This window comes from Sprattus sprattus, assembly GCF_963457725.1.
Source record: "Sprattus sprattus genome assembly, chromosome: 1".
Classification (NCBI taxonomy): Eukaryota; Metazoa; Chordata; class Actinopteri; order Clupeiformes; family Clupeidae; genus Sprattus; species Sprattus sprattus.
In genome coordinates, this window is record NC_137920.1 from 41,499,063 (window position 1) to 41,526,293 (window position 27,231).

General features: G+C 42.5%; 1 protein-coding gene across 1 annotated transcript; it reads right to left on the reverse strand.

Annotated features, from left to right (window-relative positions):
• Positions 1-954: 954 nt before the first annotated feature.
• ptk7a (protein tyrosine kinase 7a) lies at positions 955-27,060 on the reverse strand (the record flags this gene model as incomplete). The annotated part of the gene is made up of 20 exons (XM_080854976.1): positions 955-1,195; positions 1,482-1,660; positions 2,171-2,322; positions 2,581-2,655; positions 2,779-3,008; positions 3,462-3,620; positions 3,782-3,988; positions 4,216-4,343; positions 4,530-4,668; positions 4,905-5,054; positions 5,410-5,529; positions 5,785-5,923; positions 6,088-6,224; positions 6,718-6,984; positions 7,215-7,345; positions 10,327-10,474; positions 12,866-13,056; positions 13,908-14,010; positions 14,516-14,809; positions 26,928-27,060. 20 exons carry the CDS (start codon positions 27,058-27,060, stop codon positions 1,035-1,037), a joined length of 3,243 nt encoding a protein of 1,080 aa, XP_080711102.1. The 3' UTR covers positions 955-1,034.
• Between the last annotated feature and the right edge of the window lie 171 nt (positions 27,061-27,231).

Consider the following 27,231-nt stretch of genomic DNA (forward strand, 5'->3'; position numbering starts at 1 on the left):
TTTTAGCAAGGAAAGGTGACAGCAAACACAGTGACCCCTAGGTTCTTTTTACACACAAAAAAAAATGTTGTCTCTGTGTGTTCATAATTCTCAGAAATAATTTCACTCAAGCACTCTGGTCAGCGTGAGCTGTTTTTAAATGAGCTTTAGAAATACATTTGACTCGACTTGACTCTAAATGTAAAAAAAAAAAAAAAAAAAACTATGGATCTGGAATCCTAAAGGGGAGCACAACAGAAAAGACACAAGGTGTTCATTGGGCTATGTATTTTTATTGTATCTGCAGCATGTACGTCATGACAGCCTTCTTGGAGCTTGAAGGTAGCCTGTAGAAGCCTAACGGTTATATTAGTGGACTGATCAGTCAAACATATACGTTTTTATACATACAAATTAAAATAAATGGCAGACACACTAAAAGGTATAAAACACTGGGGTAAAAATACAAATGCATAAAAGTACAAGTCATTTTGACAGTTCGTAACATATGCTACAATGGAAAAAAAATCCTTCATTGAAACAGGCACTTAGGATTTAAGTGAAGTTCAGTCATAACTACACCATTTTTTATTTACAAATCTTTCTTGGTGAATTATTCAACTCAAAACACATTTGAACAATTAAAAAACACATATAAACAGTACCTTTCTGTACAATACAAGTGAAATTAAAATAGGACCTTGAAGACAGGCATATGAAAATCCTGCGATATAAAATAAACAAAACTTGTGATCAGTGCATGGCCTTTACATTGTGTTTCACACACTATACTTAAGCAACACAAATCAACTACCCTAAGTTGAACCACTGATAGGAAAACAAGAATGATGTGACTATTAGTGAGTATTAGTCTCACAAAGTGAGTCACCCTTTGTTAATGGCATCTGGTTGGCCAGTACATATGTATCACCCCATAACTTCACTAAAATATCATGTTTTTGGGGGGAAATAAGTATTTCAGTCATGTGTCTTACCACATAACACACACACACACTCACACACACACACACACACACACGAGTACCATGGCCATCTTAAACTTTGCTTTCTGAGGGTAGCTCACTGAGAGCGGCGACGATGTCACTGAATGAGACTCTGTCTTTGGGGCTGGGAGCCCAGCAGCGCATCATCAGTTTATAAACCCGCGAGGGACACCCGTGTGGAGGAGTCAGCTTCAGCTTCCCCTCACGAAGACCTGGAAGACAGAGTCACAAGTGAGCACATTTAAGGCTAAACAGACCACTGCTGTATTGTTTTAACAGAAAAAAGCTCTTATTGCTATTTTCTCAAAACAAACAGAAGCGTGTTGAACCAGAATAATAAACCACTAAATCAGGTCAAATAGATTTCGTATTGAATATCAAAGTCAAAAAGTTCTGTCTTTTGACCTGCATGCCAGCGGTTTAACTGAATAACAGTACATTTAGTGCAGGAAAGTGAGGTCTGAGCACTGCTGAAATGAGATGATGTGAATCCCTCACCCTCTAGGACCTTGTCGTCGTCCAAAGGAGCATATGGAAGCTCTCCAAAACTGAAGACCTCCCACACAAGCACAGCGAATGCCCATACATCTGTCTTGGTGGAGTAGTCGTCCTCAAAGACAGCCTCTGCAGGGAGCCAGCGCAGGGGGACCCGGGCCTGTCGGTACTCATGGTACTCACTGCGTGGAGAAGAACCATACACACAGAACTGTCAAGAACCAAAGGAACCTCACCAAACGGTCAGTTTCACAACACTTGAAGGTACCTCACCACACGGTCAGTTTCACAACACTGAAAGGAACCTCACCACACTGTCAGTTTCAGTTCTTAGGATATTTGGAAAATGTATTTTCTCCCTAATGTTTCACCATAACCATAAAAAAAAACATTAAAAAAATAACATCACATTTTATTTGTAGCTGCAGTGAGGAGAATACATGTATTTACATCCTCTGACCACTTGGTAGGAGTAGTTTTGTGATCTATAACCATCAGCGATCAGTTAAGGTGGACCTCAGGTTGCCTCTATTTTGCAGTGCAGATTACTCATAAAACAGTCGTCACTGTAACTAAAGTGGTCACTGGTAAGCAGAGTGCAATATATCATATAACAAAGGTAAAGACTGTCATATAAAAGTGTCTCCTAAAGGCTCTAAGTGTTATTCAAGATGAGAGAAATTACGCCCTACCCGTGGTAGACATCTTTACTGAGACATAGCGCTGATATTTTGACATGGCGCTTGGAGCTGATGAGGCAGTTCCTGGCAGCCAAGTCTTTGTGCACAAAACGTCCGTTAGAGAGGTGTTCCATCCCCTTAGCAACCTGCAGACAAACGGACACCTGTGGAGTAAACAGAAAAAGGGTCAGGAGGATGTTTGTGTATGATTGTGTACATTAGTGTATGTTTGTGTATGATTGTGTTTATCACTGTGTTTTTTTTTTTATGATTGTGTATGATTGTGTATGTTTGTGTGTGATTGTGAATGTTTGTGTATGTTTGTGTATGATTGTGTATGTTTGTTTATGTTTGTGTATGTTTGTGTATGTTTGTGTATGTTTGTGTATGTTTGTACTTTTGCTTGTGAAAACTCTACTCACTTTTTGTTTGGTGCTGAGCAGCTTTACTTTCTCATCTTTACATTTAGAGTTCTTTAAGAACTGCTTCAGATCTCCCTACAAAAAAAAGAAGAAAATGAATCAACTTGATTCTAATCTCCCCCTCAAATCATTATTTGTTTAATGGAAATAACATGATATTTTCATCACAAACTAAATGATTTAACAAGCCATCCTTACCATGTCGGCATATTCTAAGACCATGTAGAATGGATCCACTTCCCTGCACATGCCCAGTATGCGTGTAATGTTTGCATGGCAAAGCTTGGAAAACATTTCGGCCTCTCGACGAAACTCCTGTTGATGCTGCTCGTCACGTGTCTGCAGGCTCTTCACCAGCACCACGGCCTCTTCATCATCCTCAGACAGCTTCACCTTGGCTAGGAATACCTCACCGAACTCCCCCTTCCCTGCAGAGCAGGGGGAAAAACACATCAGCGCCGCAAATTCACTTTGTGAGGTCTATTCCTGATCAGACTCTATGGCTAGGTTTACACAGCATGGTAAATGGGAACCGTTGCACAAAGTGGATGTGTGCTGTGACATTGTTAATAGGACAAAGGTCATGGAGGCTGATATCTGATATCTTCCCAGCTATGCCATGCCTGTATGAATCAGATATCTAATCATGCAACGGTTGTGTAAGCACATAGCTTACAATATTAAGATAAATATGATGTGAGCTGGATGATGTGTATACCACACTAAAAATGTGTCTTGCATTACAAAGTGTGTCGCACGCTGCTTATTGTCAAAGGTTCCAACACCACTCTTGAATTCCCCCCCTGAACTACAGTACCCAGAAGTGAGTACACCCCTGTGCAAGATCACTGAAATGACTTCTCCGAAGAAAGGCACTGTACCAAGTGTTGTGATGTTGGTGAGGTTGGCCCGGGGGAAATGAAGCTTGTCGTGGCTGCTGTGGCGCTTGTTGGCATTTCCTGTGGTGGCCATATTGGTCAGGGCCACCTCCTCCTGGATCTCTGCTGTGGTCTGACCGTTCTGCTGAACAGTGGCGCCCCCTATAGAACAAAACTATATTATTACAACCACCGTACCAAGGTGAAGGAAGCAATCAGTATGTACTTTTTAAAGTAACAATTTTACTCTACATGGACAAACATTAATAGTATGTCACAAAGGTCTTTTCGTCAAATGAAATAACAGAGAAACTCATTCTCACTCTCACCATTAAGGCACTCCATCTCTGGCTCCTCGCCCTCTGCCCCCTTCTGGAGCCTCTTGGCATTGCGTCTCCTCTTGCAGTACAGCATGAGGCCCAGCACCACGATGATGTAAGCCACCGCCGCTCCAACTGACAGGCCAATGGTCTGGATCATCTTATATGGGGTTCTCTCCACCTCACCCAGTGAGTGTTGCACAGGCTTCTCTGTATCACCCATTCACACACAACACAGCTGAGTCACTCAAATGGGCAGTTTTCTTTTAAGTCTGTCTTTGCATATAGCGCATCTTTAAGCACATCACTGTGCAGACAGATTTTGTAAACACTAGTCTTCTGGTAGAGAGAGTATGGCTAAGGCATTTTATCAGTACCACTGTTTTCTCTGTGAGACATGATTGGTCCATTCATGTAGGTGGAGTGCGGTGTCTTACCCACGACATACAGCTCCGCTGAGGTGTGGCCGATGTTGCACTTATTCCCAGCGATGCAGATGTAACTCCCAGTGTCCTCTACGCTCACGTCATGGATGACCAGAGACCCGTTGGGCATCGTCTGGTACCTGCACAGAGAGTTGAATACACAATGCTGTCTCATTTAGTGGGATTTCATTACGTACCAACACAAAGACAATTCATAACATCCTCTGTTAAAAAATAAAACAAATGTTACAAATACACCAAGATATGTGCTGAAATGGTGGTTCCAAATGACATGGAGGCTCCTAAAAGTGCCAGTGGATTCTGACCTGCTCTTAATGGCCCGTGCATCCTTCTTCTTCCACTGGATGTAGGGAGCAGGGTCTCCGCTGGCCTGGCAGTGCAGGACGGCGGTGTGGCCCTGGTACACAGTGGTGTTCTCTGGCTCCAGCTTAAAGGAAACATACTCTGGAGAACAGAAGAGAAGAGAAGAGGAACGAAATCATGAATATGTTTCCAAAGCACTTTCCTCCAAGGAATGAGGGCAAACAGGGCAATGTCTGAGTGATGACCATTTGGGAATGTTTTGTACATGAGCATCTGTAAGTGAATGGTTGTACACACACACACACACACACACACACACACACACACACGTGGTATGTGCATGTGGGCTTAAGGTTTATGTTGGTTCCCCTTCTTACCTGCCACAGTGACCTCCACCTCTGCTCTAATCTCCCCCTGCAGGCTGTTTGAAGCAACACAGGTGTAGTTCCCAGCGTCTGCCTGCATCACCTTGGAGAAGTGAAGCGTGCCCCCATTCCGTGTCACCAATGGTGGGATCTCACTGCCGTCTATATTGGGCACCAGAGAGACATTTATGATCGTCGTCAATCATCAATCATCAATCCTCACTGTTACCAACTCAATCTCTCACCATAAACAGCCTGCTTATCAAAATCAATCAATGCTGATGATCATGCTCATATATTCATCATTACCATGCCCGCTGCTTATTAAGCTAGCATACACATGACATACAAATTCAAACCGCCAAGGTTCTGCATCGTTCCCTTACAAACCCAGTCATAATTCAGAGGAAATCTCAAATCATCAGCATATGCTGCAGATCCATCAGGATCAGACATTAGGCTTTCTTAATCAACAGATTTGATGAGCCAGGATCAGACAATAGGCTCTCATAATCACCAGATTTCATCCACTGGACCGTGGGGGTTTCCTGTCCCCTGGCAGAGCACTGCAGACTGCCTTCCTTATCCAGCTCCAGGCACTGGGTCGTCTGAGGGGTGGGCGTGAACTTCAGACGCTCTGTGTCACACACACACCACACATACACACACACAGACACACACACACACACACACACACACACGTTAGACCACCTAGATCTGCATAGCTTAGAGGACAGTAGTATAAAAGCACCTAGAGACAATTTAATTAAGTTGGCGCTGTATAAGAAGTGAATTTAATTGAATAGAATAAACATCATAATGAACAGAGTGTTGCACCACATCTTTAGTGTGTAAACTTGCAATAGAAATGTATAAAGCCAAACCCCCTTACCTAGTACAAGCACACTGGCGTGGGCAGTCAGCCTGCCCGCTTCATTTCGGATCATACAGCTGTACTGTATATGCTTGTCATATACCTCCACACTGTTGATGCGGAGAGTCCCGTTAGGAAACTGCTTGAAACGGGCATCCTGCAGGAGACATAGGCAAAGGATAGAGTCATGTGAGTGACAGTGACATTAACAGTGGGTGACATCTGCATTTAAACAAATCGCTGAAACAAAATCCATATCATAGTTTAATTCATCAGTCCACAATCACTAAAATATTTAGGGAATATGCGGTTGTCCCCTACATCATCTTCAATCGGGGCATGGTTCCTGTACCACGTGACCTCTGGCTCCGGATAAGCTTTGGCATGGCAGTGCAGGTACCCTGCCTGTCCCTCTCGCAGCTCACTCTTCTCGGGCTTCTGAACCCAAACCGGCGGGGCTGGAAATAAGATGGCACATGGAGTTTCTCAGAACGTATCTTAGGATGAGTATAACTCACATTTACAAACCATCTCAAGAAGAGCATTACTCAATCATATAATAATTCTGGCTTTTCCATTTGTCAATACAGGAACAAATATAAGGCAGGCGAGGAAGAAACTATAACACAAGAAAATGCCATTTAGGAAGTTCAGTGAGCAGGATTGAGCTACTCTCTAGGTTAAAAATGCCCAAATATGCCACCAGCCACACAACCTCGGGCAGATTTGAGCAGCAAGTTAAGTTTGAATCTTTTTTCATTCATTTTAAACCCAAATTTACTGTGAATGAATATTATACAATAATAAGCAGTCAGCCAGCACCCCTAATAGGTGTTTAAGGACATCTGTATTCTTAAATACATATGGATGGATGTAAAGGTAGTGAGAAGAGATGATGTTTTCCACAGACAGCGGAAACTAAACAAAAGTGAGACGGTCAGTAGTACTTACTGGCCACAGTCACAGTGAGGTCCTGCTTCCTGGTGCCAGCCTTGTTCTGAGCCACACATGTGTAGAGGCCAGAGTCGTCTCCTTCTGTGGGGGTGAAGACCAGGTCCAGGCCGTCCTGGTGCACACGTCCCTTTAGAGGGAGCCGCTTCCCCTCCCGCTCCCACCACACCTGGGGCTCTGGATGGCCACGCGGTGGGCGGCATGACACCCGCTCCAGGGAGTCTGCCGCGAAGATGCGAGCCATGCTGCCAGTCGTGTCCTCCAGCTCTGCAGGAATGAAGGAGAAGACAGAGAGAGCATTCTAAAGTGAGTCCTCTAGCTCTGCACAAATGAAGGAGAAGACAGAGAGAGCATTTTAAAGTGAGAATAATGCCAGTCATGTCGTCTAGCTCTGCACAAATGGAGGAGAAGACAGAGCGAGCGTTTTAAAGTGAGAATAGTAGTTGGTTGACATGGTTACCATTGCTAATAACAAATGTTGGTTTCATATATTTTACCAGCCAATCGTAATGATGCTTCTAGTGCCACAGCTTGGCCCTGAGGGCCTTTGCCCACACACTTGTAGACACCAGTGTTCCGTGGCTTCACTTGAGTGATGAACAGGGAGCCATTTCCCATCAGGAACACACTACAGGAGAGAGAGGAAGAGGGGGCGGGGGGGGGTCATAAAAACATTAAAGGTGGGGTCTGCAATTCTGGTGCAAGGTTGTTAATATTTGAGCGGGGGCTGGGCGATTTGGCAAATAAATTCTTGATTTTAAAGTTCTTTCTGTCTACATGAACTCAATACAAAACATAATTCAGAAATAGTTTTCTTCATTAAAACCATACACCATTTCTCAGTAACCATAAGGGCCAAATCACCCAGCCCCAGGCTGCATTAACAGGTTTTAATGATTGCAACCAGTAATACCAAGAAAGGTCAGCAGGTGGCAATTGCACTATATCTCACACTAAATATGGTATCATCACATGGAGTAGAATAAAATCTCCTGTGAACAGGCATAAAGATGGATTCAGTATTTATTCTGACTTTATTGCTATATCTTTGCATCCTTTGCACACAGCTATGTGAAAACTGCAACCATACGCGTTGGAGGCTTTAATGGGGACGCTTTCCATTCACTTTTAATGGGGTGAGGTCATGCGTTGCCAAACTGAATCGTGTTCTGTTGCGTTGCTTTCTTGCGTTGCTTGTGGTAGAAAGTTGAGAAAAGTTAAACTTTTGAACCGCTAGCACAGGCACCAGCCAATCAAGTTGCAAATATTCCAGCGAATTTGCTAAACGATCAAATCACTCTTATGCTAATATCCAAAGAGAGTGAGGCTGAAACAAAAAAAATGGCGGACCAAACTCTCTAAATTGTCATATTTGTACATAAAAAGTACTTTTTGTTAGTATTTTCCACACAATTTCTTAAAAGCTACTAGGAACGACACTGTACAATGTTAAAACCCTGTTGTTGTTACCAACAAAATACATCTGAGCCAATATCTAGCAGCACATTAGCAGGGTAAAGGCGCTCACATGCTTGTCCGATCGTGCTCTCCGATCTCACGAGGCACGCCCTTAAACGCCCTCCTTGAAGTGGGGCCACACCTTTGAGCACCTCGGAGAGCCATCCGAGGGTGTCAGATGGCCTCTGGAGCACCGCTTGAATTTTCTCACTATCCGATCCGAGCTGTCCGACACCCCTGGCTAAAATGACATTTCCTGTTTCGTTCCCTATATGACAGCACCTCCGTTTTTAAAAAATCGCTGAGAGATCGCTGGGAAACTGGGGCTGGAGGTCCAGGAGTGCATTAGGAGTTGGAGGAAGATCAGGGACAAGTTTGTAAAAATGAAAAAAACTATGAAGGGCACCAGCGGCGATGCAGGAGGAAAACCGACATCTCCCTTCTTCCTTGCTCCATCGTGGCTCTCGCCGCATATAAAGCATAGGGAGACGTCGTCTAATTACAGCAATAATAAAAACATTTCTTGGTTTTCGAACAGCCTCTTTGTGTTTGAGTTAGCAGAGCATGCAGTGTAAATGATTAAATTGTAAAGAACCTGAATTGTAGGCGTAAAAAAGCAGAACTGTTTGTGTGGTATAATAATAGAAAATATTCGACAATAACCGCGAGCTTGGTCATTGTCGTTAGTAATTCATTTCACAACAACAGCCTCTGATCATTAACTAAAAATACACGGGATAAAAACAAACGATTTCTTATTTGATAGTTTGTTGTTGATGATGTAATGGCCTTGTAACATCATAATAAAGCGTTGGTAATCTCCACAGCCCCTCGTAGAACCATGCAGGTAGAGGTGAGTCGTACAATCATCAGATTAGAAAGGGCGTGTCTCTCGTGAAGTCGTACGAGGTGAATTGGATAACCATGCAAATGCCCTTTGCATCCTTTGCACACAGCTATGTGAAAACTGCAACCATACGCGTTGGAGGCTTTAATGGGGACGCTTTCCATTCACTTTTAATGGGGTGACGTCATGCGTTGCCAAACTGAATCGTGTTCTGTTGCGTTGCTTTCTTGCGTTGCTTGTGGTAGAAAGTTGAGAAAAGTTAAACTTTTGAACCGCTAGCACAGGCACCAGCCAATCAAGTTGCAAATATTCCAGCGAATTCGCTAAACGATCAAATCACTCTTATGCTAATATCCAAAGAGAGTGAGGCTGAAACAAAAAAAATGGCGGACCAAACTCTCTAAATTGTCATATTTGTACATAAAAAGTACTTTTTGTTAGTATTTTCCACACAATTTCTTAAAAGCTACTAGGAACGACACTGTACAATGTTAAAACCCTGTTGTTGTTACCAACAAAATACATCTGAGCCAATATCTAGCAGCACATTAGCAGGGTAACTCTCCACAACATTAACAGCTCGCTAGTGAAGTTACACAGTACTCAGCAATGTGATTGGTTGTTAACACCCAAAAGTCGGGCAAGCCCACTGTCAAGCGTTAACGCAATGCGTATGTGTGAGTGCCCCGTAAAAGGTTTTGGCGCGGTATTGATTCCCATGCTGGTGCTCGCAATGACCAATCCGTCCCTTCAACGACAGACCGGTGACTAACTTAACAGAATCAAGCTCTGTCAACAGACAATATTACTGTTTATATGGTTGTAGGATCGTTACTTGGTAACTCCAGAGAAGCAGAGAGGCATGGAAGTGCTGGTGCTGGCGTTTGAGTGACAGCAGCAATGTCAATTTTGTGATTTAGGCGTTTTTTCACATTATTAAAAATGAATTGAATGAATTGGACATATTGCTCTTGCTCTAATTTGAGCTCACATTCTGTGCTCCTAGAGTAACTTTGTTTTCCCTTTACAGAGCCAGGACTGTATATGAACACCAGAGTTGTTTTGAAGTCCGTGAGGGGCAAGTCACTCAATTTGAAAAAAATGGATGTTATGGATTAGAAACACAGACTGCATACCTTTACATTAAATCATAGAAATGACCACATAAAAACACATTCTTACATCCTGTATAGGCAAGTTCACCGGCATCCCAGGAATGTCCCAGAAAATGGGTAATGGAAAGGGAGAAACACACATCCTTGAGATAAAACTGAAGTGAGAAATAGAATCATCAAAAGACATACCGAGACTTGTTGGCAATGGGCTCATCCTCATGATACCAGGCCACAGTGGGGGGTGGTTCAGCGGTGAACTGGCAGTGGAACATGGCTACCTCATTCTTCATCACCACCAGATCCTCGGGACTTACCACCGGCTGGGGATAGCTTTTATCTACAGAAACAAAGATGGGCCATTAAGTTAAACGTACAAACATCAAGAATCAAAGCGTGCTAACCCGAGTTTGATTCTAACTCTCTACTTATATTCGTTATAACAAACCTTTAGGTTAAATCTAAACTCTGAGCTAACATCACATTGAAACGGCAGTGCTTGCAGTTTGGACTTCTACCATGCATAAGGTGTCCTTGGACTGTGTATGAGGTTGCCATTTCAGAGGTGGAGATATTTGAGAAAATCATGAATAAGGCAGCTAGGAAATGTCTTGGGGCGCCATTTTGTCCAAGAACTGTAGCGTTGAATGGAAAAGGAATTTGAAGTTACCGATGACCAGCTTGGCAGAGGAGTTCAAATGTGCCAAGACCAGCCTCTATCCAAGGATTCAGCAGAACAGAACACTGTTCCTAACGGTGAAAACAAGGAAGAAGTGGGGTCCACAAGAAGCGTTTTAATATTTCATCATAGGGATATTTTAGGGCAGGTACAGAATGGAAAGGAGAAGGGTTTGGGTTAGGTGACAGGTGGAAAGCACAGGGCAAGGCCACTTGAAGATGTATAAGAGCTACAAGAAGAAACTCGATCACCGGCAGTGGCTTCTCAGCCAAAGTGAGGGCAATGGATGAACTGGCATAATGTTGAGATGAAGAGAGCAGGAGAGAACAGTGGGCCATGGATGCTAAGTCAGCATTGCTTAACGCATTGAATTCATTGTTCGAGCCACTTAGGATGTCCTCCCAACTCCACAGACAGTGGGTGGGTGAAGACAAGCTGCAAGTTGTGTATGGGTGTTGGCTCAATATATTCTGTCTGGTTGTAAAACCAGCTTGACGCAGGGTGCTACACATGGAGATATAATCCGTTTTTAAAATCATTGGTGTGTTTGTTTCAGAATAATGAGTTGAGATTAACCCTTTAACAATCAATAACAGGGACAGATGTTAGAGCACATGTGTCAAACTCAAGGCCCACGGGCCGAATATGGCCCTACACGTCATTTTATGTGGCCCACGATAGCTTCTCTCTCACAATGCATGACGATTTTGTGAATACAATTTACGACAGCATTTTGACACCGAACACTTAGCCAAGTATGCTAAATTTAGCCTTCAAGAAAAACATAAAAAATTGTCCAAGAATTAATAAAACTAGCTTTATTGTAGCTGAAGAAAATCGCCCGAGCTTCCATGGTTGTGACAAACAAGCTTTGAACCAAGTTCATCCAATAACCTCTGTTCTATATTTGTCTTTGTTTTTCACTTTAAAAGTTTGATCTTTGAAGGAGTAATGCAAGTTTCTTAGGGTTTTGGTCTTCGAAGACAGTCACTCAAAGGAGCTTTAAAAGAGTTGTCTGAGGCTGCTGAAAAAAGCAAGCCAGTGTTTTTTGGCTGAGGCGCTCACAGACTACTTGTTATCGCAAGATGTTTGGCTGCCTGAAGTAACCAGGATTAATTTCCCAGTTTCTTCCCTTACCCTAATCTAGGTTTGTAATCCCTTCCCTTACCCTAAAGGCTGATTTAGGCGCGAGCGCAAGAGGCCGCACAAGCCCCTTGCGCGACCCTTGCGCGACTTTTCACGTCTTGCGTGCGTCGGCCCCTTTTTCTAGCGTCAATTTTTACGTAAGGTCTTACGCAAGCCTCGCAGTCTGCATTCTATCAACAAATGTTACGAGATGAGGTTACTAAAATATTATGCATGTCTACTCAGTTTTACAGTGCTTCCCAAGTAAAGAACTTCAAGCTTCAGACTTTCTGTTCGGGAAACTGTTATCTATCTGCAGAGCAAATGTCAGGCTCATACAAAAACATTAACGTGAATTAATTGATGCTAATACCTAGCACGGTCTCTATAAGATTCCCCATATACGTTAGCATTAAGCTAACGTATGTTCTACCACAGTAAAACATGCAATACTATGTGATTGTTTTTAGAAAACGAATGTTACGTGATGAGATTACTAAAATGTAGTCTGCATGTCTGCTCAGTTTAACAGTGCTACCCAAGCAAAGGTTTGAAAAGAACTTTCAGCACTGAGTACATTTTGCGCAACAATTACACAAATGATTTCGTAGTGAATTTAAAGCAGACCTAAAATGACTGACCACATGTGCGAGCACCAAAAACTGTTTAACTTCATTGGAACTTGAATATTGATTTCTACTTCATGCAAACAGATAGTGACAGCTTTTGGGCAGTGAACAGACATGTTCTGATGAGGTAAACATGCCACCAAGCAGGTTAGCTTTAGAATACAAGATTCCATAGTATCGTACCTACTATTAATTCTGACCTCAGTCTTTGGAACCACAGAAAATACTTAACCTTGTGTAAGCAGACATGGCTAAATCAACGAAAGAAGATATCCTAGTAAAACCCGCTCTCGCTCACCAATGATGTTGAGGGTGAAGTTGAGGCTGCTGCAGGCCTGTCCAGCAGGGTTCTTGCCACAGCAGTAGTAAACGCCATTATTGTCTGGTGTGACGCTAGGTATTGTGAGTGTTCGCTCTTTGTTGTTGATGCGATGGATCTTATCCCGCTCTGGGAGATGGACACCATCTCTGAACCAGCGGCACGTTGGCCTGGAAATGACAAGAGGCATTTTAATTATAACTATTGTAATAACATTCAATCATGTAATAATGAACTTAAAGACGGGTTTGCATCCAGTCTAAAATGTTTTATCTATTATTCATTTCTTGATGTTTTTTTACGTCCCATTTTCCTTCTTTCACTGGGCTTTAACATTTGTTGGGTTTCAGCCTTGACATGGAGGTCCAGAGAGTACAATTGCAGGGCCCAATTGATGGGTTTGTACTGTCAACTATCAATGCAAGTTTATTTGTACACTTACAGGGGTCATGAGTCAATATATTGTGACTATTTCAGTCAAATTTTAGGAAAACTGTAGTAGTGTAAAGAACACACCACCATATGTAAAGAAAGTTTACAATACTCAAGTGTATCAATATTTTCTTCAATCTCTAATATATACAGTATAATAAAATGCATGAGCAATTATGGTAATGCCATTAAAACAGGCCTAATTGAATTATTTTTACTCCTAGTTGAATTTGTCCCCACATCAATCATAGACTTTAGCTACATGCCTTTGATGCTTGTCAAAAGAGACCAAATGTGCAGTCTCTGACCATTATCTTCAACCAATAATAGACTAGCTGATTGTGGTTTCAAGACTTGATAAGTACTCTTTACAACCACAGGAATAGGTCAATATTGTAAATTTGCAATTTAGTTAATAACTGAATTAGCCAGAGCTTGACTGTCACAATGGGTAAGCAGGGACCTCATCTTAACTTCTATTGGCTAACAGCGGACATGGGACAGGGCCCAGATTCTAAACCCTATGCATAGTCTGCTAAAACAGCCAGCAGTTTGAATCCAGAGACAGTGGAGGAGGGGAGACTCTCACCGTGGATGCCCATCCATATTGCAGCGTAATGTCACAACAGCGGAGCTCTCAATGTCCGTCTCTGAAGCCGGCTCCTGAAGCGTAACCTCCCCACTCTCCAACCCTAAAAAGATAAAAGACAGGAAAGGGAGTTTACAGACAAGAGTAATGGATACAGGTTAAAAGGCTACAAAGAGTGGCCAGACAGTAATGGTTATTCCTGCAATGTGTCTGCTGGTGTCGGAACCCCTGTTCTGATAATCAAAAACAAATTCCTCTATTCCAAACCTCACAACAGGCCATGAAAACAGGAGCCTCCTTTCAGCCGACTCACCTTTTTTATTTGACATAAACAGCCGGACACCGCATCTCAGGCAATTAATCTTGGCGAGGGGCAATGAATGAGACCTCTGTCTAGGCTCCTAGCTGGCCCAAAATAACTTTCTCTCAAGCGGGTGATGTTTAATTTTCTGTAGTTGTGGAGTGCTGAAGGGGAGAGCTGATGGGCTTCATGTGTGTGTGTGTTTATCAGCAGTAGGTCTGGGGGAGACGCTAAGGATGTCTTGGTCGAGTGAGCTATGTGTTAAATAGGGAAGTTCCTAACAGATATGAGGGAGTGCCATACTCACATTTGATGTTGAAGGAGGCGTTGTTGGAGTGTGTTTGCTCTCCTGTAGCATTGACGAGGGCCACACACTGGAAGTTTCCGGAATCCAGTGTTCGATCCACAGCGGTGAACTTCAGGTTTCCCCCTTCCTGGAAGCGTCGCTCCGTGTTGTTGACCGCCACCCCGTTCTGCAGCCAGGTGTAGGTCACTTCCTCTGGGCTGGTCGCCTCACAGCGCAGCATGGCACTGCGGCCGTGCAATGCATCCTGGGACTTAGGCCCCTCACTAAACTGGAGGTTTGCATGTGCACACAGGACTAGACAGAACAAAAGAAGAAGATGGGACAGCATTGTGAGCAGCTGGATTAGACACAATAACAGCATTGTCAAGAATCATGGCAGTATAGCTGCAAACCATATTGGTCCAGATTTATAAAGGATGTTTAGGCAGCGTTTCTCTGGTCAACATCTGAGCCTTAAGACTGTGATGACATCATTGTCACTGGCCCCCTCCTATGCAACTCATCTTTTACCCCCACCCCACCCCCCCCACAAACACACACACAGACCCCCACCCCATCCATCCACCCACACACAGACCCATACACACACATGTGATCTCATTCAGACATCTCTTGATGTGGCCCAAGCAGGTGTGCTGTGGACAGGGCCTTGCACTCATCATTCTCCAATGGCTTCTTGCTGAGTGATGCTCCAGTGTTCCACGTTGGTGGAAGGAGCTGCCTAGCACTACCAGAGCAGGGGCGTCCCTCTCTACCTTTAAGAAGCCCTTGAAGACCCAACTCTTCAGAGAGCACCTTTCTTCCTAACTTGCACTTTACTAGTAAGTAACTAGCACTTACATTCCTGCACTTTTTTTTCTATTTCTTATGTAAAATCGTATTAACTGTTACACTAGGTCTGTATTGCTCCTAGCTTGACTGTTCTCTCCCTTGTACGTCTATTTGGACAAAAGCGTCTGCTAGATGACTAAATGTAAATGTCCAATGTTTAATCACCCATAACAGCACTCACTTTTCTATGGGAGAACCTCCTGTGTTATGGTCACAGTTAAACAATGATCAGGAAGGCTGTCTTTCTCAAGAGCAGACAGATGTAACATCATTTCGTAATATTTAATCTGAGATTTCATGTTGTTCTACCCTATATTCAGATCATGTCTATACATGCTTTTTCACCCCAAAAAAAGGCAACTGTTCCAGCACCAACACAGAGCCAGACATGACGGGGACAGAGATATCTCCCTCCCCGCGCTCTCACACACACACACACACACACACACACACACACACACACACACACACACTCCTCTTTGGCCTGAATGGAGCCCTAGCAGGGAGAGTAGCGTCCATGCTGAAGAGGGGAAATGAATGCAGTCTCTCCCACAGAGACGGAGCGCCACACAAAGAGCCAGGGTGGCACTGGGGCACACTCAGAAAGGGTCTGCTTTCTATGGGCCGCGTCTCAGAGCGACAGCATGGGGACGAGCTGAACAGACAGAATGTCCACTCTCTTCTCAGTCAGTCTGCCTACCAATATGAGCAGCACTCTCCACAGATGTGTAAAGCTAAGACTGGCAAGCACTGGTTCAAGAAATGACACTGATACCCACCAGCAAGTCTCTGTCCCAGAACATGGCGGTATACCTGCACTTCAACAGAACCCACGCCCTCCACGAGTGAAGACGATGATGAGGAGAGCATGGGCCCTTTAAACCAAACTACTTTTTAAAAGAGGAAGCTCTGCACTACAATGCCCTCCTCTCAACTCAACAGACCTTCATCCGCACAGATGCTGACCAGCGTGACCCTTATTATGATGAAAGCCTGTCTGTGTCCCACGGGGAGGCCTACTCAGAGGTTGCTCCAGCACTCTTTTTAGCAGGGAAACTGAGCAAATGACCAGGCTATAGGAAAGAACTGGTCTCACTGGTCTGATCAGGCTGTCCGGAGGCACAACAATGGCTGGCTTTAGAAACACATTAAACGGTAACAGGAAAATGATAGCATCCTGATTGCAACACATACATAAATATCTGCGGCAGTCTCAAACAGCAAAGACAACCAAAATTTGGGGTCTGAAAATTAGCCCTTCATTGCTCCTCTATAGCCATGGACTTGGAGAGATGACTTGAGAATTAAAAATGTTTTAATTCCACATTTTTTTCCTCTGTCTTTCACAAGAAAAAAAGAGCCATATACTGATTTTCAAGGAGAGGTCATATTTTGCCCACAGACACTGTGTGTTTGCTCTTTCTGATTTGAAAGACGTGAAGAATAACAGGACAGCATAAAACAACAACGGCAATCCCCAAACACAGCTGTAACAAAACACCATCATATTTAGTGAGTGCAGTGACGGGTCATGCGTGAGAGCAGAATTCCAAATGAACTGACCACTGGATGTATGACTTGACCAGAGAGGACCTGGATCCAACTCTAGGAGAATTATGAGAGGCGTTACGAGAGATAACTAACGCTTTTAGATTCTATACTATGAGAACTAAGTGTCTGAGACAAATAGACTGATTCAAAGAACAGAATGCGGTTCCCTTTAGTGCAGCTTTAATCATTCACAAGGTAGACAGCTGTTCATAGAAGAGATATTTTTAAAACCCAGTCCTCTGCAAATACCTGTTCTAGGCAGGATCCCAAACCTCTTCCTGGATTCTTGAGGAGGAATTTAGAGAGGGGGACAAAGGTGGTATTCATAGTCCACTGCATCTTATGGTCTACATGGAAACCAAGGAATGCTTGAAATCATAGCAGATGAGAAGATACCTTAAAAAATATTCTGCTGGCACACAGCCTGGATAGAGGAGCACGATATGTTAAAGGGTAGAAGACAACACGTGTCTTTTACCCTGGATGAAAGAGCACGATACGTTCAAGGGTAGAAGACAACACATGTGTATTTTGCCTTGGGACAAGGGCCATTCCATGTCCCATCAACAGAGTTTAGAACATGTTCCCGACTGACCATCTTAGTATTTACATCAAATGTAATGCAAATGTGTCATTGTACCCAACGACTAGTGTGCACAAGGTTTTATTTTCTGAGTATTACTAAAAAATGAGAAAGTTCCATACATGACATTCTTTTGAACTATTCATGCTAGATGCTTGAGATTTTTGAGTGATTCTTATACACTATTACATGTCTTTAACTTTGCATATTGCCCTAAAAAGCATTTTGCCCAAATGCTGCTGCAAAGTTTTTTTTAATACAATTTACACCAAGCCATAATTTGGAAGATATGCAACTGTGGGCCAACTATCTAAGACGTCAAATACGTCCAATACTGTAGAGCAATCCCTGAAGATGTCAAGCATCTAGCATGAATAATACAAAAGTCAAGACTTTTTACCGTAAAATAATGGCCACGCCCTCTTTGGTAAGTCTCTGTATCGGAGATACTTAAGAAAATAAATACTTCAAATCATGCATACTAGTTGAGTAAAGCGACATTATTCACATAAAGTATGAAGCAAATCCAAGATGGCCCCTTGAGAGGCCTCTGTTGACTCCACATGGAATGACCCAGAAGTCTGTGCAAGTCACACATGCTTGTCTGTAGATCTCTGTGCGCATTCTTTCAGTGAATGCTGTTTTCTATCCTCTCCAATGATGTATATGCATTTTGCAAAAAGCTAGCTTAGGCTTAAAAGCACACTTATAACACATGAACACAGTTCTAATACACATGTAATGTTTAATGAACCGTGTTCGTGGCTTGTCATTGTCAGTTTCCCCTGTATCTGCTAAACAGACCAATACAATGTTCTATTCAACCACAGATGATCTCACTTAAGGAAACTTGAAGTTATACCAAAATGAAGAAAGCATTCACTTAAATGGGCCACATTTACAAGGGTTGCTTAGCCTGCATTTTATTTGTCAACATCTAAGCTTGACACACTTATTATTGTTACACTTATATTATTGTACGCGCACAGCCGAATAGCAATGATTAGTGCAATTTCCGAACAATGAACATCACACTTAATTGAGTAAACAAACGATGATCAATCGTTTAAAATGAATCACCTGCACATTAATCACTTTTGAAAAATTTCCAATTTCCAATTTCTACATTTTATGAGTTTTATGGAGTGCAGAAGCCAGCACAATGATTCTTTTGAAACCCTATATCGCATTATTAAATATACGTATATCAAACTCTTTGAGCCGATTGTTCCTATCAGCGAGTATTTTGAATCCCTGTCGGCAGCAATGATATTCTTCCATCTCCTCAAATTCGCGTTGGCTACTCGCAATGCATCCATTTTGCTGCCAAGACAACTGCATTAAACACGTGTCAAACAAGCCACCACAGAGAGATAGAATACTCCATTGATCTCATAATTGAAAAGTTAAAAAGTGGACTGCATTAACAGATCAAAATCATTATAACTCTTGGTGTGACTATTGAACATCCAAGTATTGTCCTATGGCCTGAATAAATGACATGAATGTACCTACTTTATTAAACTACTGACAGTCAGGCATCGCAATGTTTCAATACATTTCAAATATAATTTCACCAATCTGATTATCTGTGACAATGGACAGCATCCATGCACCACTACAACAACTTCTTTTTTAATTGATTTTTGATGCTGAAATTGGAGACCGTGGCATGTTAATGAGGAGTTTTCATGAAGACATGCAGCCCATGCCACCCTTGCAGGCTCAGACACCACACAGGAAATCTTATCACATTCAGCTGCTGTTGTCTTGTGTAACCTAATATTACGGGATAGTTTAGCAGTCCCGCAAGCGTCCCCATCGCCATCGGAGACATTGTTAAGGAGACCCCATGGCTCAGTGTGGGGTGTGCAGGAGGGAAGCTGGCTGTTGTTGCAGCTGCTACCCCCTCCACTATCATGAGACAGCCATTCAGAGGACATGACTAAACAGGTGTGCCTAGATGTCTTTCTCACGTAACTCAAAATCGTGTGTGGGAGTTGGCATATCTGTGCAGTAAAGTCCACCCACACACAGACTTGTGTGGTTGGTTGCAGGGACAGGGAGGTGGATGGGTAATGGCACAGTAAGTAAGGAAAGCTTGTGTAAATCCTTTATTGTTAAGAACAGTTGTTCAGCCACAATGCAAGGCATCGACATGAACTATGGGTGGAATATTAGAACTGACAATGATGAGAAATTATCCAGGCTTGTGTGGTATTGACATGACCGGCTCAAGTGACTTGATACAATACCATGGGATTATCTCTCAGTCACATCGCATGCACACAGGCCTTGGGCCCTTTCCCTGCTGAAATACTTCAACTGAACCAGGAAGGTGGACTAGAGAGAGTTCTAAGAGTTATGAGTTACAAAGTCTGATTATACAGAGACACTGGAGGGAAGGCATCATACTTAATGTTGAACTACAACAGGCCTCTGAGCAGCTTCGATGTCTGGTTGGCGGTCGTGCTGGAATCTGTGTTGCAGCTGTGCCTCTCGGTGCCTTCATCACATGCACGATGGCACACATTTTGTTATTTGGTTGTTTTCATACTGGAGAATTCGAAAAACTCCTTTGATCACCAAATTTGGTTCTTGATCGTTTTCCATTTTGAATAAAACTAAACCTTTACAGCGGCACCAAGCTCTTATCTTAGAAGGAATTCAAACCATCACTTTAACTTCACTTCTACAGTTCCAATGTAAAATGACTCATCACTAATATATGTAGAGTACACTAAGAAGTGTAATTCAGACAAGAAAGACAAGAAGAAGTCATTCACACAAGAAGGAGAGTAGTTTAGACAAGAAGAGCAGTTCAGATGAGGCAAAGAGTCATTCAGACAAGAAGAAGTGCAGTTCAGATAAGAAGTCATTCAGACAATAAGAAGAGCAGTTCAGGTGAGGAGAAGAGTCATTCAGATGAGAAAAAGAGTCATTAAGATAGGAAGAAGAGTCATTCAGACGAGAAGAAGAGCAGTTCATACGAAAAGAAGAGCAATTCAGAGGAAAAGAGTCATTCAGACAAGAAGAAGACTATTTCAGACAAGAAGAAGAGTCATTCAGTGCTCCACAGACTCACATCTCAATCCCCCTGACCTCTCCAGAACATGTGAGTGATTCCCACCCTAAAAAGCAGCATGTAGACCAACGAGGTTCTGTTTCTTCACAGGACCACATGAATGCATGGGCCATTAAGGCTGTCAGTACACCCCAGACACACAGCCTCCACACAGGCAGGCACATAAAGGCTTTTACATGGGAGAGAGTCGCAGTGATCTCTGTGACCTGAGAGTGTCTGTTGGGGGTGATGAGAGGAGAAAAGACACAATCAAAATGAATTGCTTTTGTAAAAGTGATCTTAAAAAAAAATACACTCAAGCTGTAAAAACTTGCTTAATGTAACTTTATATTTGCTTTACAAGTCCCTCTTATGTGTGTGTGTGTGTTGACCTTGTAGTGTTAAGGCCAGGCCAGACTAAGCGGATTTTCATACTTTCTGGAAAATAACTTGACAAACTGGCCTCCCGGCCAGATAAATCTGCCATTTGGAGCGTTACTTTCCGCCAAGGTTAGAATCCCCTCTCCAGAGTGGGAAGGTTGCAATCTACCCTGCTATCAGGGCCTGTCTGGCCGCAAATCGGGTTTGAATCCGCGAATCTGATGACATAATTATCCCACGTGAACGCTGGAAGCTGTCAAGTAGTCACGTACATCTTCCCAATCGCAATAAAAACAAAAAAATGTAAGTCTTCTGTTCTGTTTATGGCTGGCAAACAAAGATCTAAGAAGGGCACGTTTTATTCACTGAGTTACCAAAGCAGTCTTCTTTATGGGGACTAATTTACACTGCACTGAATTACACAACTAATATTACCAGATACATATAATAGTGGACATTACACTAGGCAACATGGATCTCATTCATATCTCATCCAGTCGAAATCTTAGCAGGATTGAACACATCTTTATTACAGCGTATCAACATAAGAACAGAACATAGCTAAATCTCCGCTTAGCGTGCTAATCACTACTAATAGCACTAGAAGGTAGCCCAAAATGTGGTATTTAATACACACGATCTATCACAGTAGCAACTTCATGAAAACCCTTACTTTCATTAGGTATGCACATAATGCATCACATACAGGTCGAACAATGATGATTTAAGCATAGGAAATGTATAAGGCACAGTATGGTCAACTACTTGGCGACAAACTGAACTGTTGTAGCTGCCAAATGTGAGGACCTGCCTGATGTGAGTCCGCATGCGCAAACTTTGCGACACTATTGTAGTACAACGAGCCAGGTTCAGGTAATGCTGGTTGTGTAGGCTACAGCATGAAGTGGAATGACAAGCGCATTTGTTTACGTTTGAAATCCACCAAGGTTTATGATGTTAAGCTTCATGTTTATTGAATTATTAGTTAAGCAGTGCATTCATTAGCCTACTAGTAACAGTAATACAACTTGAGCCTTATGCTGTAAACCGTTGACAAAATTATAAAACACTACGTTAAATAAACCTACATTATGCGTTAAGAGAAGCCAGATACGTTGATATTAAAACATGTATGAGAATGCACGTCTTGGATAGTTTGCTCCTGAGCCTTCTGCCGTAAACCGTTTGTGTTTGCGCATGCGGACTCGCATCAGGCAGCGGCGGACTCACATCAGGCAGGGTCCTCACATTTGGCAGCTACAACTGTCACCAACTTAACTAGTTGTAACTTGTCGTCTTCTTCTACGAGTCTTCTTCTCCATTTCCGGTAGCACCCTTCACAGCGCCACCAACAGGCCTTGCATATGTACTACAGCATATTCACCAGTTTCAATGGGTGTGTGTGGCCGTAGAACAGCGCAGCACAGCTTTGTCTGGCAGCGATTGACTAAACCCGAATACGTTCCGGAAAGTATGAAAATCCGCTTAGTCTGGCCTTGCTCTTAGACACACACATATGCTGTGCTCCAACGAAGGCACGCAGTTAAACACAAAGTAAGGACTCTTCCCCCATGTAGAGATCACACTTAATATAACAGTGGTTATGCCAGCACCACCAGACACTAGAGAAGAAGGAATAATGAGGTGATGTCCTCAACGTAGACTTATTAAGAAAAAAACTGTTGATGTGATTATAGGCTTCTAGCATTCTCCCTACATGTTTAAACGACAACTTAGTTTGTCATAGTCCCTCTAACTTCATTAGACTTCATAAATACCTTAACATTGTGTTGAAGCATAGGCCTTAGCTGTTTAAGAGGAGAATGCTGCAGTGCTGCTAAATTCAGCACAGGAGAAAAAAAGGCAAATGACAAACATATGTAGCCTACCTCAATTTAATTACAACCTCCTTCTGATGTCATAACTAAACAAGAACCACTTGTTCTCAGGAGAGGTCCCACTACCCAAGCTTGCTTGGTTTCAAATCTAGTCAAACTGAAACATGACAAGCACAGCATCCACCACCACCCACCCCCCTGCCCCCCTGAGAATGTTGTGATAAAGGGTTATGAAACGCTCAACTAAACCGTAAGGTACTATAAGAATTAAAGTTTCAATCATGCTCATTGACCACAGCTCTTTGCATGTATAATTCAATGAGAGGCATAGCCAATAGCTAGCTAAAAGTCAAGATCAAAGCCTTCGAAAGGCAATCAATAAAAGTGGATCTTAGACTGTCCATGAAGACCACCAGGGGTTGTGAGAATGCACACACTGAAGACATTCTCCACTAACCTGTTCAGTGTGGAGAGCCCTGCACTGCACGTGCAACATGTGGCTCTATGGCTTTAAACTGGAAATGCTAAAAGAGACTTCATTCTCTCTCTATCTACCTCTCTCTCTCACACACACACACACACACACACACTTCATTTTCAGGTTCTTTCAGCAGTAATACAATCTGTCCAAAAACGTATAGATGGAGTAATGATAAGAAGTGCACGTGGTGTAATTGTCTTAAAAGTGTAATGTTGTTGGGCTGATGAATGTAAACAGGAGGAATGATGATTGTCAATAGGAGGAAAAGAGAATTACGTGTGTCAGCAACAAAACGATCAATAATACAACACTCTCTGATCTTGTTGAAAGGCTATCTTCCCTTCGACAGAAAATTCCTACTTCGGTGACTGCGGCAACAGTTTATTTCATTCTACTGATGAGTTGTAATTGTGATGGCTCTTGTGTCCTTTTGAGAATTCTGCTGTGGACGTGATCTACTGTTAGGGGTCTTGCTGTGAAAGTGATCTTGCTTATCTCGTGTTGTACAAAAGAAATTAAACACTTGAGGTTGTGCATTACCATGGTTTACATCATGGCTCTGATGATCTGTGATCTCACTTCTATTGCATAATTAGATCAATTTAATAGTGAGCATGTTCACCGACACAGTCAAAGCTCTTGCTTGATGTAAATTCCTTTACTTTCAACGGTCGGCACATGAAAAAAAAAAAAACTTTAACCAAATTTGGGCAATGAGAAAACATCATCCCACCACCAGCTCTCATGCTTTCAAGGCCTGGCATGCACCAAACAACAGCCACATTTTGACTGCAGGAACTTATAGGACTTTCAAAGGGCTTCAAACGTTTACAGGAACGGCCCACTACTCACTACCACTGCGGCGCAGGTACTACCAGCCCTGATTTGCTCTTAGATTGCAACGCTAATTCCGAGTCGTCAAAATAACTATTATTACTAAAATTCAGCAGCACCAACTTTAGATTTCTGTGGAGTTGAACTTGATTGTTATGTTGAGGCCGTGGCTGGAAGCCCTCAAAGCAAGTTTCATGTTAATTGACCAAGATATGAGCTCACTTCCTGTTTGATGTATTCACTGCCAAATTTGATAGGCTGTAACAGACTAACGGTTAAGCAAATAGAAAATCGTCTGAAAACTTTTGTGAGTCTTTGTCTGAAGATCATCTGTGCCAAATTCGGTGAAGATTTGACCAGGTTTGTGGCCAATGAAAGCTTTTTTAGGTCTTTGAGTAAATCCAATATGGCGGGCAAATATATTTGGTAAGAACATTTCTCCCAAGAAATGATCATAACAACCACTTTTATAAGGCCTTTACATAAATGTATTACCAAAAACATGTTGTTTATTGCAGTGCTCCCCAGGGCTCAAATGATCCCATATTAAGGTCTACCTCAGGAAGGGCTCCCAAGTTTGCATACCATCTTATTGTCAACACATCAAACAGTTGCTGGGATATGACCTCACTTCCTGTTTGGAAGCTTTGCTCCAATTTTGGTAAGCTGTAATGGACAAACAGTTTTGAAAATGTAAAACCCATGACAACTTTAGTGAGGCTTTGTCTGTAGATCACCCCAGCCAATTTTGGATAAATAGACTAAATGTGTGGCCTGTGAAATTGTTTTAAACTTCACATGAACAAGAAGACTGCTGCAAAAATAACTCACCCTGGTGAGATGCAGAGGGCAGAGAGCTCCAGAATGGCAGAGGCAGAGATAATTAGGAAAATGACAATCACAGCTGCTAACGCGCAGATAACAACATGATCACTTGACCACAGTGAAGACACAAACTAAAACTGTTTCCGCACCTAATTTTTTGCAAAATCACTATCTTAAGGCTCAATCTCCCTTAAACCACCAAGATCATGTCTAGCTGGTGTAAACTCCACTCACCAGGACAATATCATGAAAAGGGCTTCTCAGTCAAGTTGAGGACATCATCGTGGGAGGAATTTAAACATCAAAGAGCCACTGACGGACTGTAGCACAACTCAGTTCTAGCCCTATAATGGATGCCATAATGTAGAGGCGTGATACTGAGCATTTTAATCAGCTTTGGTTCAATCCATTCATTGGTATGCTTCTGGGTTCATCTAAGGCACAAGAATCATGTCAAGGGATGAAATCCAAAGACCATTAGTTGGGCCAAAACAATGCCTTACCACTAGAGGAGTTTGAATATGACTACTGGAGAGGACGCCTAATCCATTTGCCTCATATCTGTTGTTAAGGGGCAATGGCAACAATGTCTTAAAATCAAAATCCCAGAAATTCGTTCTCCTTTATTTTCCCCAAACATTTAAATGTCAACTGAAAAGATTAAAAATCATTCGGGAATCATAATTTTTCAGTATTGTACACAAAACAAACACTATGTAGGTATTAGACTTGGGGGAAATGATTTAAGATTAGATACAGATTTTATTTCCATCATACGCATGGCATTTCTCCTTGACCATTGTAGAGGGGCCCCTCACCCATGCCAGCTCGAATTACCATGACAAAAGGGGGAGATGGCTCCCCTAAGTTCTAAAGATCAAGCAGAGCCCTCAAGTACCTGTGAATCAGCCCTGGCCTTGGCCTTTTATCTTTTAAACCACTATGCAAATATGCTGCAATTTCCTGCAAAAACCCTGAAGGAACCAAAACCCCCAGAGACAAGTAGAGCTATACAACACAGACAATTATTCCCAACCCCAAGTAGGCCTGTTCTTTCTGAAGCTATTTTACCTGTCTCCACGACCTGGTGGCATACAGGAAAAAGACATCTGTGTATTGAAGGATTATCATTGCTACTCATAATAATCGTAGACCACACATATCCAATCACGTAAAGACACAAGGCAATTGGTAGACTTATAAGCAAACCATTTCGATACGTCGACCTACTGCACTACGATCTACCTTCGAGAAACAAATTTGCCATCTGAATTTGCACTCCTCCCCCATGCTATAAGCTACGGCATCCCAACCGGTTTCAATTCAAGAAACGGCACGTTGAATCAAACGGCAGCGACACATAAGACTGTAGGCTATATCACAGCCTTGGATATTAAGTATTAAAGAAAAGTATTAAATATTCCACAGACTAACATATATGCGTGTGTCTACGCTACACTATGCCAAACATGCAAACAGACAATGCCAGTAATGATTAAGAGCTTGGTTAACACGTTTCCCCCCCGATGGAAACTTGTTACACAAATAAGTGAGGACAACACAACCTATATCTTTCCCTGCGCGTCATCAACAAGCAAATCACGTCCCTGCTGTCGGCTGGCCAATTTCGACATTGACTTATTATGTCCATTGACAATAAAATCAGTTTAGAATTTGGTAACTGATGCGCTATTGTTTCCTCCCCCCTCCAACTCTTTGAGACTCCGCAGCCCCTATAGGATTCATAATGCATAGGCTTGGCGCACAGACTCATAGTAGCCTACACTAAATCCTGGAAATCTGTTAAGATTTTAAAATGAAATAAGACAAAACATTTAAGATAAGTCAACCTGGTTTAACTTAAACGTTAAGTAAAGAGGATACCAACCAACATTATATTAAAGTATAAACTTATCAGACATTCAGTCGTTTAGGAACTTCAACGAGTGGTCTTGTTGCTGTGGCCTACAGTTCCCAAAAGCTTAGGCTAAATGCTGTAAAAATAACACTTCTAGTCATCTTACCTTCACTGAGCAATGCCAGGATCGCAAAAACAGTGGCACCCTTTGTCGACAGCGGCACCCGTTCATAAGGTGGTCTATTCAGCACCAATTTTAGTCGGCGAGGTTGTTCCTTATCTTCAAGCGATAAAGTCATGTTTGCGTTTAAAGAAAAATTGTCGAAGCCCACAGTCCAAGATAAAGGATAATGAAGAAGTTGTAAAGAAATCTCTACCGGTGTGCAATAAATCCTTGAACGTTCTCACTTGTTTCAGAAACCTATACCATTCAAACGCGTACAGTCCAGTCTAGCTTTTAGAGAGCGCAT